The 13,773-nt window shown below is 43.5% G+C and overlaps 1 protein-coding gene across 2 annotated transcripts; it reads right to left on the reverse strand.

Moving 5' to 3' along the window:
- Positions 1-4,071: 4,071 nt before the first annotated feature.
- LOC307202747 (vomeronasal type-2 receptor 26-like) lies at positions 4,072-12,854 on the reverse strand. 2 transcript variants are annotated; one of them, XM_079952951.1, is made up of 5 exons: positions 12,180-12,854; positions 9,944-10,235; positions 7,439-7,666; positions 6,286-6,412; positions 4,072-5,087 (listed from the first exon to the last, which is right to left on the reverse strand). In XM_079952951.1, exons 1-5 carry the CDS (start codon positions 12,518-12,520, stop codon positions 4,186-4,188), a joined length of 1,890 nt encoding a protein of 629 aa, XP_079809077.1. In that variant the 5' UTR covers positions 12,521-12,854; the 3' UTR covers positions 4,072-4,185. The 2 variants fall into 2 exon arrangements, with proteins under 2 accessions (XP_079809077.1, XP_079809076.1); XM_079952950.1 differs by lacking the exons at positions 9,944-10,235; positions 12,180-12,854 and adding an exon at positions 8,992-9,932.
- Between the last annotated feature and the right edge of the window lie 919 nt (positions 12,855-13,773).

Here is a 13,773-nt window from a genome sequence, read left to right on the forward strand (position 1 = left end):
TGCAATAGTCCAGAGGAAATGATGCTACATTAGTGGACATTACTGGGATTCCAAAGGTGGAATTGACGTCTGGGGGGAATTTCCAAAAAACTAAAAAAAGTTGGCTATCATGTCTTCTCTCAGTCTCCTCTCTTCTAAGCTAAACTTCCATTCCTCATAAGGCTTGGTTTCCAGGCCCATAGTCATCTTGGCTGCCCTCATTTGCACACCTTCCAGCTTGTCAACATCCTTCTTAAGCTGTGGTGCCCAGAACTGGACACAGTATTCCAGGTGTGGTCTGAGTGGGACTATGATTTCCCTTGGTCAGGATGGTGCGCTTCTGTTGATGCAACCTAGAAAAGCATTAGCGCTTTTTTTTGCTGCTACATCACACTGTGGACTCATGTTAAGTTTGCAGACCAATAAGACCCCTGGATCATTTTCACATGTACTAATGGGCACTCTTTGGGTTTGGTCAGTCATCATCTAGTCCATATTTTGCCAGCTTATAGGAAAGAATATTATGGGGGACTAGATATGCTACGTCCACAGCATTCCCTGATTTACCAAGCTTGTAACTCTATTAAAAAAAAGAAATGAGATTTGTCTGGCATGACTAGGTTTTGAGAAAGCCATGCTGGGTCTTAGTAATCACAGCATCCTTTTCTAAGTGCTCTCAGACCAATTACCTGTTCTAGAGTCTTTCCTGGTATCAACATCAAACTGACTAGTCGGTCATTATTTGAGTCTTCTTTCTTCCCACTTTTGAAGAAGGAGACACATTTGCTCACCTCCAGCCCACAGAAACCTCACCTGTTCTCTAAGAATTCTCAAAGATCATAGACAAAGGCTCTGAAATTACATCTGTAAGTTCCTTTAGTACCCTTCTGTGCAGCTCATCAGGTCCTGGAGATTCACATTCATTTGAAGTAGCTAGTTGTTCCCTTACCACCTCTTTTCCTGTCTTGGCCTACAGCTCCCTCCTTACAACATTAATAATGATAATAATAATAATAATAATAATAATAATAATAATAATTTATTTGTACCCCACCCATCTGGCTGGGTTTCCCCAGCCACTCTGGGCAGCTTCCAACAAAGATTAAAAATACATTAAATTATGTTATCATGAGGTTGGGCACTGCTTTCCTTTTGGGTGAAGACAGAGACAAAGTAAAGGTCGAGCACTTTTGCCTCTTCTCTGTCACCCAATAGAATTTCTTCATCTTCTCCACCCAGATTGTTCTTCCTCTTGCTTCAGACACAGCCAAAGACACATTTATTATTATTTTATTTATTATCATTTTTAACCTCTCTTCATCTAGTTATGAGAGTTTGTTGTTTTCTATGGCAGCCTTACTGGGATTTTATGGAGCCTTTCACTCCAGTGAACTGATGCCAAACCGCAAGACGTCTCTGACAGAGCGCTGCTTTTTGGAGATGTGGTGATCACTCCACAGGGGTGCAGTTGCATTGGAGGCAGACTAAGGCCGACCAAAGGGGCTTGGGAGCTGCTGTTGAGTTGGCCAGTTGCCTACATCCCTGTTTTTCTTTGGTGGTGACCATTAAGGGATACGTTGACTCAGCCCACGGGCAATGGCCCCTTCTTAATTCATGTGGATTGGTCCCCACTTACACAGCACTGGCTTGTCTGTACTTAGGAGGGCCTGGTTGGCCATGGACAGCAACCCGAGATCTTACAGCAGGCATTCATTCTGAACTGGGGCAGCAACAGTTGCGGCTCAGGCCAGGTTTTCTGGCCAAGTTATTCAAGCCATTGCCTTTGGCAGTCAGCAGCCTTGCAGCAGTTATGCTTGCTTATATGTTCTATGGCTCTTAACGGTTTTCTTCACTTCAGCTGATCTGCTGGGGCTGCTGAACCTTGCCCTTATCCTATTCTTTGGCCATTCAGTTTTGTTTTGGGCCCACAAGCAGGCTTCCATGTCTGAGTTTGGGATGCAGTTGTAGTTCCCTGTCCCAGAAGTGGTAGTAGTGGTTATTATTATTATTTATATGTCACCCATCTGACTGGGTTTCTCCAGCCGCTCTGGGCAGCTTGCAGCAAGTGAAAGCATCAAATGATGCTTTTTTGGTTAGAGCTTTTGGAAAAGTGGGTCTGATAGGGGCCCCATTGCCTTAATAAGGCTGAGGGAAGGAAGATCATACATAGGATTAAAACTTGTGTTCCAGGAGATGGGAGTGCATACATTCCCCAAAGCTGCATTAAGTTTGGGGTTATATTATGTTGTTCACCTGTCTGTAGAGGATAACATTATTTTTCTGGAGGCTCTGCAAAGAGCTCTTTTTGAGCTTTTGTATCTTTGTGGTGGAGGAGAACAAGCAGAAGCTGATCGCCTCCTGTGGTGTTTGGTCCAGGTGGGTGAATTTTGTATATTTGGGGAAATATCTAACATCAGGCTGCCCAGACTGGTGTTTGGGCCTGTCAGGGACATTGGGGTGAATGTTCCCCAATGGGGCCACGGTGCACATGTCAGGTTCATCCACCCCAGGAGCACACACTGGGGGGAGGAGTTTCCTTAGGCCTTGCTGCAGGATCACAGCATGCAGCTGCCAGCTGGTGCGGGAGATGGGAGAGTTGGGATGCTCTTTGGCTTTGGTTAATTTGGTTGAATGATTCTGACTGCACATTCTATAGTTGTTATATTTTAATCAGTGTAACCTGGAACCCATCCTTCTTGTCTCAAGTCTTCTTGGGTATGTTGGCAATTTTTATAAATGTAGTTTATATTGGGGGCATGAGAGATGTACTACTCAGGCACACCACTTTGGTTTCTCTTAAGCTTGCTGTGATTTATTTATTTGGCCAAGCCTTTGGTAGGTAAGTAATTATCATGATCACCATCATCATTAAAATTTGCATGCCACCTTTCATTCATAGCTATCAGTGCAGTTCACAACATAAAAATGCAAGATAAAAAACACAGAATACACAATAAAACCAAGAACAAAAACTAACCCATAAGGCCCTTCTTCCCACCCCCTCCCATGACACACTATTTTATTGTATAGTATTTACATGTTACATGTTTCAGTGGTTAATGCTCAGACTGTTGACATGAACGAAGGCTGTGGGTGTGGTTGCATGTGTGGGCATAGGGGCATAGATTGAGAACCTTGTTGAGGAAACCCCAACTATTTTAATGTAATGAAATGAAGAGAGGCAAGTGTCAGGAATGAGAGGCTCAGAGAGCCAGTTTTTGATGGGAAGAGACTCTCCTTTTTCTTTTCACTTGAGCTAAATCAAACTAAATATGGAAACTAGCAAAGCCCATTGCTATCTCAGTTCAGCAAGGGAGCACCACAACTGGAAAGAGTTTTCACTTGCACAGTTAGTATCCCTTTGAGGAAGATTATACACTGTATGTTAAAGGGATAAAGTTTTATTTCATACATGAAAATATATGAAAAAAGGGGGGAAGGAAGACCCAGGTAACTACTGACAGGTGAGCTTGACATCAATGCCGGAGAAGGTCCTAGAACAGGTAATTCAACAGTCGGTCTGTGAGCATTTAGAAAAGGATGCTGTGATTACTAAGACCCAGCATGGATTTCTCAAAAATAAGTCATGCCAGACCAATCTCTTTTCTTTTTTTGAAGGAATTAGAAACTTGGTGAATCAGGGAAATGCTGTGGACATAGCACATCTTGATTTCAGTAAGGCTCTTGACGAAGTCCCCCATGATATTCTCGCGAGGAAGCTAGTAAAATGTGGGTTGAATGAGGTAACTGTTAGGTGGATTTGTAGCTGGTTGACTGACTGAACCCAAATCCAACTCATTAATGGTTCCTTGTCATCCTAGAAAAAAGTGATAAGTGGGTTGCCACAGGGTTCTGTCCCGGGCCCGTTGTTGTTCAATGTCTTTATAAATGACTTAGATGAAGGAATTGAAGGGATGCTCGTCAAATTTGCAGATGACACCAAACTGGGAGGGGTAGCTAATGCCGCAGAGGACAGAATCAGAATTCAAAATGACCTGAATAGATTGGAGAACTGAGCACAACCTAACAAGATGAATTTCAAATGCCGGGTTCTGCACTTAGGCAGGAAGAACCAGATGTACAAATATGTACAAATATAGGAAGGGGAACACCTGGCTTACTAGCACTACATGCGAAAAGGATCTAGGGGTCTTGGTGGACCACAAGATTCACATGAAGCAGCAAAAATTTATAAGCTTAAATTCTTTACTTTTCTCTCCTTGTCAGATGTTCCTTGTTGTTCAGCTCAGGTCTTAAGATAATGATGTAGCATTTGGGGGAAAAAATGCAACCCAGCAATCCAGCACTGGAACATAAGATGGAGAAGATCTCCACAGCCACCATGTATTTCCCTTTGGTGCTCAGGTACGTTGGAATAAAGGACAGCCACACACTACAAAACACCAACATGCTGAAAGTGATGAACTTGGCTTCATTGAAACTGTCAGGCAACTTCCTGGCAAAGTAAGCCACCGTGAAACTGGCAATGCCCAGGAAGCCCATGTATCCCAAGACACAGTAAAACATGGAGGCTGATCCCTCATTACATTGCACGATGATTTCCTTTTTCAGGGAGTTCATGTCCTTATCTGGAAACGGAGGAGAAGTAATCAGCCAAACCATGCAAATGACTGCTTGAATAAATGAGCCAGAAAGGACAATGGAATTGGCCAGTCCTTTCCCCAGCCACTGTCTCATTCTGGATCCTGGTTTTGTGGCCATGAATGCCAGGACCACCGTGATGGTTTTTGCCAAAACAGAGGAAAGGGACAGAGAGAAGATCATGCCAAAAGCCGTTTGTCGGAGAAGGCAGGTTGCCTTTCCAGGCTGTCCAATGAAGAGGAAGGAGCAGAGGAAGCAAAGCAGGAGGGAAATGAGGAGGATGTAAGTGAGGGTCCGGTTGTTGGCTTTGGCTATGGGCGTGTCCTTGTACTTCATGAAAATCCCAAGTACTGAGGTTGTCATCAAAGAGAAAGAAACAACCAGTATGGCCAGAGTGATTCCTAGAGGTTCTTTATAAGAGAGGTAGCTGGACACCTTGGGAATGCACTGATTTTGGTCATTATTTGGGTATTCCTCTTCTGGACATTTGAGACAGGCAGCCATGTCTGAAAAGAAGAAAGAGCTATTAAAACATTTCAAGACTTAACTGAATTTGAACACCGTAAAATGGTCACATGTAGGACTGAGACGAAATTATTCAGATCTGAATACATCCATGAATGTTTCAGACCAGATTTGACAGGACATTGTCTAAGATTTTCCCCATCTGATGTGGGAAGAATAAAATTGCCATAAGTAGAAATAGAAGCAGTAACACAATCACAAAAAGAGCAACTCTTGTTGTTGTTTCTATTTGAAAGCTACTTCGTCCCCAGCAGGGGATGGTCCTGCAAAATTTATATTAATAGTTGCTCCCAGACTTTGATGGTTCCTTCCTAGAGAAGTTAGAATGGCTCCCTCCTAATTGCTCTGCTTGGGGGTGAATACTTTTCTATTCTTACAAGCTTTTGGGAAATGACAGGGTTTTTTTTTTCCTTTTTAACAAATTGCTTTTAATAGTGCTGTGCTGTTTTGTTTTTATTATCTGTATTTTAATAGAATTGCAGTTCAATTATTTGCAATGATTTTTTAAAATATGATTTTAGCTCTTTGCATTTTATCTGTCTTGTTTTCATTTGTGTAAACCGCCTTTAGTTTTGATCTGGGAAAGAGGAGGGATATAAATAATAAATAATTAAAATCATAATAAATCAAAGAAAACAGCAAAGAGCCTGTTTGCTCCTCCAAATGGCTAAAGTTTAAATATATAAATAGAATTACCTAATGAATCTTTGAAGAAGGGTTCCCTTCTGTATTTCATAATAGCTGCCATGGTTCCTCATGTTCTGATTCCAAAGGTTGTGGATGAAACTAAAATATGCATTTGTCTCATGTGACTTTGGCCTGATCCATGAAGATGGCATGGTCACCCCTCCTGCTCAGTCCATTACGCTAAGGAATTTTTGTAATGCCTACCCATACAGATTAGCAGTTACAATTCTGATTTCAAAGCCCTATCCATTGAAGTGCTTGGGAGAATCAAGAATTCCCCATTGTAGAAAAGGAACATCTCAGAGGCAGTTTAGCTGTGTCACCAACAACAGCTTGCAGAAACTGGCAGCTAAAGGCATCTAACTCCCCATGCTGCATAAAAAGCTTTGTTTTCTCATTCTGCACACCAAAGTCTTTTAAAAGCAGATGCCCAACAAGGCTAGATTATTTTTTTCTGCCCGTTTCCCCAGTTACTATACATTATTCTCTTACCCATCTGGTGAGAGATCATCCCTTCAGGACAAGGAGCACAATCATAGCAACAAAATTTCTCCCCTTCCTTCTTTTTCCTGCTGTAGCCAGGAGAGCAGTAGTCATTGCACACAGAAAGGGGCACCACCTGTCCAAAAACATAAAACTGAGATCAACATCACTTGCCAATATACCTGGAAGAAGACTCAAGAGACTCCATCATGGTGGAAATGTCTATATTAGATATAAGGGCTGGCAATCCAATAAGCAAGTTATTTAAGTATAGGCAGGTGTTTTGAAGTACCATCTAGGAGTGAAGCACCTTCCAACCCTGGGCATGTAACAGACACATTCTGCCACACAAGAATCATCTCCCTTCTTGCTAAGCCAGTCGTACATCTGTGAACCCAACATACACACACAACCCCCACTATTCAGCATTCACAATCCAGGACTAGGGAGTAGCCCCAAGGGACCCCCAAAGGCTGTGAAAGGTGACTCTAGAGTAGCCCTAGACAAATATTACCTCAGGGTGCCTATCGATTAAGCACTTAAATTGCCTACCTGAATGTCAAAACAAAAAAGTAAATACACAAAAAGCCAATCAAAGTCCCTTAAAGTGTAGAGCAGGCAAAAGGGAGGGATCCCAATGGCCAATGGCAGCATCTCTTGGCAATTCCCACTCTGCCCCCATAAAGGGAGACCAGTAAGAAAAACCCACCCTGGAGAGAGAGGCTGGATGGGCACTGGAAATGCTCAGGAGAAGATCGAGAGGACAGAGCTGCCCACCAAGATCCCCCCCCCACAACCTCTGGGGAGAGACCAGCTGGCTTCTTCTCACAAGAATGGGGTGCGTTTGTGGGTGGGGGGCAAATTTGCCCCACTAGGAGCAGAGGAGCATTTTTAATTTTTGTCTTCATGACCAAAATTTCTAACTTTTTTATTAAAGTTTATTCAGGAAGAAAGCAGAATTTGTTTTTGCTTTTTGCTTTGTTTTCAATAATCAGTTCATGAAATAGCAGGTATTTTGAGCAGTCTCAGTTCAGGAGTGGTCTCCTAAGCATTGCTATTGGCCATAAAAGAAAATACCTGAAGGCAATAAGAAACCTAGATGCTAAAAATGGAACGATTACTGGTTATTTCATACATTCCAGCATCTGCAGCTTCATCTCACCTGGTTAAAACTTCTATGCCACTTGATTTGCTCATCATTAATTGTTAACTCTTTGCCTGAAGGATCCCGAGGAGCCAATCTTCCAACTTTTACTCTAATGAAAGAGCCGTTGGGGAAAGTGACCCAATTCGTAACATCAAAATCTGCAATCAGTTCTCCATTTTCATCAAAAGCTACACTCTCGCCAATGCTGTTGTTGAACGAGATGCTCCCTATATAGTTATGCAGCTTGAGTGAATGAGAAAAGGAAACACAATGGGAACAAAAGGTTAAAAGCTCTGCAATGAAATGGGCAAATGTCTAGCTTCCCTAACTCTGGATTGTTCCTGATCAAGGTTGTATCTGGAGCCGTCTTCTGAGGCTTCTTCTCCCACCCTGACCCCTCCACACCCACCGGAACAGTAAGGAACGGAGTATGGAAACCCCTCCCCGTGTTCCATGGCTGATCATGAGTTTGTACTATATTACCACAGTCATAGTGAGTAACCACAATGTAGGGCTAGGAAGAAGCAGTGATTCAGCCAAAGAACTGTGAAACTGATGCAGTAATTTGAGGAGAAATGGCCCTGTGAAGTTGTCTTAAAAATAAATAAAATAAAGCATCATTGAGGTGTAGTTGTTGTTTTTGCAGGACATTATCTGAAGAAAGTTAAGAGATGAAATCCCAGCATAAAACAATGCTTTCATATTACGTCAGATTTAGCAACAGAGTTACATTTGATGGCACACTGTGACTTGATATTATTAGGTATATTGGTTCTTAGTACTGCCATTTCTATGGAGAGATATTTTAACTGTCCTCTCCATTTAGTCCAGTGTTCTGCTTCCTACAATGGCACCTGGGTGCACCACAAAACCCATGAGCATGTTTTGAGGTCAATAAACTTTTTCTGATTTTTGTCTCTGCACCCTCAGGATATTCAGAAATCCCAAAATGTTTGGTGCCACTCTGTGATGGCCCCAGAAGACCATGCTTTGCTCACAGATAGGTATTCCCCATCCATCTCCACTGCCTGTATCCACTCCTCTTGGATTTTCAGGGCAGAAGCTAGAGAAGCTGCCAGGCTCTGGAATGAAGACATGCCAAGCTGCCCAGAGTCAAGCCACAAGGAACTTTGCCACAACAGTCCGGGATTCATATTTTGCCATCCTGATGGCAAAATACAGAGTGTTTATAAAGTCCTTGTGCAACTTTAAATGTTAGTAGAGTGGCAAGGTGTGCCATCTTGCTGAATAAAGGTGCTACTATGATGCTGGTTGCTTAGTTTCAACAATTATTTCTTTAGAAATATAATATCCCAATGTTCTTCCAAAAATGCTTTTTCAGCAGCTTACCCAAAGACAGCTGTCGTCTTTAGGCTTACAGTGTAAAAGAGATATGTTGCAAAAGGAAAGCAGATTTGGAAGAAGGAGGAAATAAGAAAACTCAGATTCAAGTTAAAGGTTTCTTATGATAAGGCAAGATCAGGAAAGTTTAAGGATATACTCAAGTATATTTTATGGCATGCTTGAAAGTTTTGAAAAATAGACATTTGCTTTCAATGTGCAATTACCTGCCATGGCTGCAAACTTTGAAATGTCAGTCTCCAACCTTCCACTGAACGACTAGGCTTGGGACTGGATTCACATAGGACATGCAAAGCATGTGCCACAGCATAAGCAGCATTGTAGACATTGTAGCTGTGGCCAGTCATGCCCATTTCAAAAAGAGTACTAGGAAGACCTTCCAACTTCTCGTGGCCAGTGCAGGTTTTCTTTCCCTCCACATTCCCACCAGATTTTTTTAATGAGCAGCTGAATGACTGCTCCCAGAAATTCTGAATGAAACCATCTCCTTTTGCCCAAGAAGGTTCAATGATCTCAAGAAGACTTTGGAATCCAAGTGGCTCCCTTGAGCGAACCGTGATGGATAGGGCACCATGGAAGGTTTCCATTTCCCAAAGCTTTTGAAGGGAGAAGGCACAGAAATCCCATTGGGATGTAACAATCCAGACTTTACCCACAGGTGGCAATGATTTTATTACTGCAAAAAACAACAACATTCTCAAAACACCCATGGATGGAGGTTCTCCATATACAAAACATGCACTGACATTTCTGTCTTGAAGAATTGAGTATTTTTCCAGTTGTGCAAATATAATGTTCATCAACTCTTCCATAAATGTCCTCTTTGCTGTCCGTAGTATGAAGGCATAGCAGATGCCATTCTGATCAAGCAATGGAACCACTGTGTGCAAAAACCTGTCCCCATTGTCATCATCTACAGCAAAGAGCCCAATCCATGTCCATCTGAAATGGTGAAGGAGCCTGACTACCCCAATGTACTGGTGGGCTTCCTTTGGGACCATCTGATACAAGGAAGAAAACAATGTTTTGTCACCCTGCACTGGGGTAAATGATCCATATGTGAGCTGAAAGGAAGGAGGGTGTGTTGTATGGATTAAAAGAATGTAAAGATATGCGCCATTGTTGGAAAATGCCCATGCATCAATGAATATGTCTCACCTGTGGAATCTTGTAGGTGGCAAAAATGCTAGCCATGTTGGCAGAGGTTTCAGTAGCAAGTCCACCAATGACAGCTATCAGTTTACTCTGAGTATCACACTTGTAGTTGGGAACAAATCTGTGTTGTGTGGAAAGGAGGCTCAGGCTGGCTTTGTATGTCGTCCTTGCCACATAGTAGCTGTTGAGGATGTGGAAGCCCAAAGAGATGTTGGGTAGGATTTGGGGATTCTCAGTGATCTCTTTGACAGCCAGCAGCAAAGCCAAGATGTGCTGGTAGTTCTTAGGAACAGACCTGGAATGAGAGTTACTGTCTGTTTCATGAGGCGAAGGAAAGGGCATTTCTTGCTTTCATCGTTACACCTCTGGCTACTCTCGTGGTTGAGCTGGAACTTTAAAAAGTCTGTAAATGTTGGGATATAGAATACAGTTATTGCAGGATATAATCTATTAGCAGGTCCTTTTAGATGAAATATATAAGGAAGATTTCTTAAAACACTTTTTCCTCTGTATGAAAAGATTCTGAGTGAAGAGCCATTGCCTGCTACATTACGGGGAACTAGTACAGTATATCTAGACCAGGGGTGGCTAACCTGCATCATGGTGCCAGGATCTAGCCCAGCATACTGTGGGATGTTGTCTGAAAGACAAAGGCATATCTTGATTTCAGCATCACACCACCAACTACTTTCATGATTGAGCTGAAGTTTAAAACATTATGAAGACATGAAGATAAGGGTTAAATAGGGGAAGGGTTAATGAAATATGGAAATAAGTGTCTCAAAATGGTTGTAGCTCCATGGTAGAGAATATGCTCTGCAACATAGAATTTGCTTTCCATATCAGGCCAGGGTTTCTGCCTCCATTCTGTGTGACTGGACCTGCACTCAGTCAGGGAACATTGCTGGGGTGAAAACTATAAAATAATAGCTGAGAGTAGCTGAGATTCCTGCCTTGCAGGGAGGTTGGACTAGATGACCATTGGGTCCCTTCCAGCTGTAAGATTCTATGATTCTCATACATTACGGTATTGTACAATATAATCTTATGAAATGAATCATTTCTTTTTTAAAAAACACCCATATGGACTGATGTGAATGGAAGAGATAGCTGAAGCTAAAGGCAAGAGTCAACTAATGGTTGGCTGGTGCCTCAAAGACTCACTAAGGTCACGATTCACTGTTGTCTTGTTCTAGAGATGTCCCATAAGTTCCATTCACGTCTGTCAGAGCTGCCTCTAGGTCCCAGCTCACAGAGGACCAACGCTAGGCTGTAGTAATGTACAAAAGTCTTTATTGAAGTTCAGTTTCCATTTCAAAGCCACAGCGTGCAGCCCTACGTCTTAAACCCTAGATTGGCGAAGTCCCGTCTGAGTCTCCTCCCCTATGACACCAGTTTAAGATCCTAGCCCTGCTCCACCTTTTACGCTGCTCTCTCCTCCTCTGGGTCCTCCTGCCCGCTGGGGCATTGCCCTTTCTGGACTCTTCCGACGCTGAGTCGCTTAGCTCCTCCCCCTCCCTCCGGCGGGCTTTAGGACCCGGTTCCCAATCCTCATTCTCTGCTGTCCCGCGCTCCTGTACATTTGAACTTGCCTCTCGCGCCAGCCCAGTGACCTTTCTCCTAACCGTTACACTACTTCGGTCACTGCTTCCCTCTTCCGGGACACTGGCCGGATCTGACCTCTCCTCCGTTGTCTGACTTTCTGATGGAGGCGTGGTCAGCCCTGCCTTATCTTCTCTCCCTGGTGGGGAATGCACTGGCCCCGATCCTTGGGACTCTTCCCCCCCACTCTGCTCTGGTGGGGAAGCTGGTCTTGATTTCCAACTACTGCTCTGGGAGTCCCCGCTGCCCCCTTGCTCCTGGGGCGTTCCCCTTGGGAACCCCCTACCCCTGGCCACTGGTGCCCCCTTCTGTGAATCTTCCGATTCGCTGGAGAGGCTCATGGAATCCCTCGGTCCACTGTCCTCTTCTCCTACGCTCCCCTCGGATTCTTCCCCTTCGCTCTCCATCTCCTCTCTTCCCTGTGCCTCTGCTCCTGAACCCCTGACAACGTCCATCGGCCTTGGGCACGAAATATTCTCCTAATGTAAATAAGAGGCAGGCAGAATAATTGTTCAGCACTCGTAACTGCTGGAATACAGCTTTCCTCACACTGAAAAGTGAATCTTACTAATGAAGCATCAAACCACATCATAGCCTAAGGTAACAGAAGACTTGGGGGAAATAAAGGGTTCCTTACACAGGTTCACCAATGGACATCTGCGTGGGCACTTCTGTGAATGAGGGACTGTCTTGAAAGAGGAACACCTGAGAAACAATCTCTCCGATGATAAAGTCACCCGGCTGATAATATTTGTGAGGTATAGGCAGAGGATCGTCATATATACTGCAATTAATAGAATGCACCTTGCCCACGCTATAAGGGAGCATCACAAGAAGCAGCACTATTGCTGCTGTGATCCTGGTTAGGAAATGTGTCCTCAGGACAGAGACGACCACACTTTGCATTCTCCCCTTGATGCATTCTCTGGAAGCATGAGTTTCGTTGCAGGCTTTCATGAATGGCGGAGGACTCAGCATGTACAGATTGAAAGTCTGGTTTCCACACCGAGACCCTTTCAAATGGGCAAAAATGTTCCAATCCCCGCCTTGCAAAATATGGAAGTAGCAGAAGAATGACCAGTATGAAAAGTATTACAAAACACTAGTCCAAAATAACACGGGGGGCACTAAGGTGTACGTGCCTGGATTGCAGATGTGTTATTTTAGACTAAGAAACTCTGAACTGGATGGTTAACTGCAGAAAAAGAAGGAATGGGGCACATAATTACTCACTGTGCAGTCTTTTTGTTTTAGATCATAGCAGAATCAGCTGGCCAAAGCACACCCTAACATATAAGGGAGAAATGATTGGGCAAAAACTGAGCACTGTGTAACCCCAGCACCATTTATGAACAACATGCGGAGTTTATAATATTTCCACATGCTGTTATTGTTGATCTTGTTAGTGGACTCTGGAAATCTATTGAGATTCAGGAAGGAAAGCAGTAATTTTGTCAGTGATTTGTGAGATAATCGCATTCCCAGTGGATTGGTAACTTTTGAGGTGTCACAATAACATGACAAAACAGTTTATATGCCCATTAACAAAAAACCACAACCCTACAAGTGTTGTTTTCTCCTTTGAAGAGGATGTGGCATAGCCTGGTAGATGCAGCCTACCGCTGGACAAGGAAAGAGCGGAATCAGTCACAGGAAAAATCATGTACCGTATTTTTCGCTCTATAACATGCATCTGACCATAACACGCACGTAGTTTTTAGAGAAGGAAAACAAGAAAAAAATATTCTGAACGAAACAGTGGGTGCATGATTTTTATGGTTCATGCTGTGGCCACAGACATGTGATCTGATGGTGAGTTTGGGGTAGCCCAGTGCAAAAATCCTGAGGATCCATGTGGATCCGTGCTTTGTAACCACGTTTTAAGTGGGGAGGGAAGGAAAAGCACTCAAGGGACAAGGAGCACGCGTGGAGAAGGAGCTTTTCGGCGAGCTGAGCGGGGAGGAGGGAGGGAAAGAGCACTGTTGCTTTAAAGGTATACTTAAGGTACTTGCCCTGTGCCTGGGTTTTTTTCCATTTAACAGTTTGCAGCCTTTTCCTTCTGCTCCTTGTTTTGAGGCAGAATAGATTTGAGCAAGTGAGGAGGACTTGGATTGCAGGGGATTCACCATTAGCTGTGTAAAAGCGCTCCTCCTTGTAGCTTGAGTGATAAGCAGCCACCAGCAGCAATAGAATGGAGCACAAAAAAGCGGTAGGGGCACTAGGACCCAGAC

The sequence above is a fragment of the Podarcis cretensis genome (assembly GCF_951804945.1).
Source record: "Podarcis cretensis genome assembly, chromosome: 14".
Classification (NCBI taxonomy): domain Eukaryota; kingdom Metazoa; phylum Chordata; class Lepidosauria; order Squamata; family Lacertidae; genus Podarcis; species Podarcis cretensis.

Bases quoted from the DNA above. Each gene is read 5' to 3' on its own strand.
- LOC307202747 (XM_079952950.1), bottom strand. From the start codon at position 9,786: ATGGTCCCAAAGGAAGCCCACCAGTACATTGGGGTAGTCAGGCTCCTT. The intron at 6,413-7,438 runs GTGAGATGAAGC...GTTTTTGGACAG, and splicing joins GGCATAGAAGTTTTAACCAG to GTGGTGCCCCTTTCTGTGTG. The intron at 5,088-6,285 runs GTAAGAGAATAA...TCTTCTTTTCAG, and splicing joins GATGATCTCTCACCAGATGG to ACATGGCTGCCTGTCTCAAA.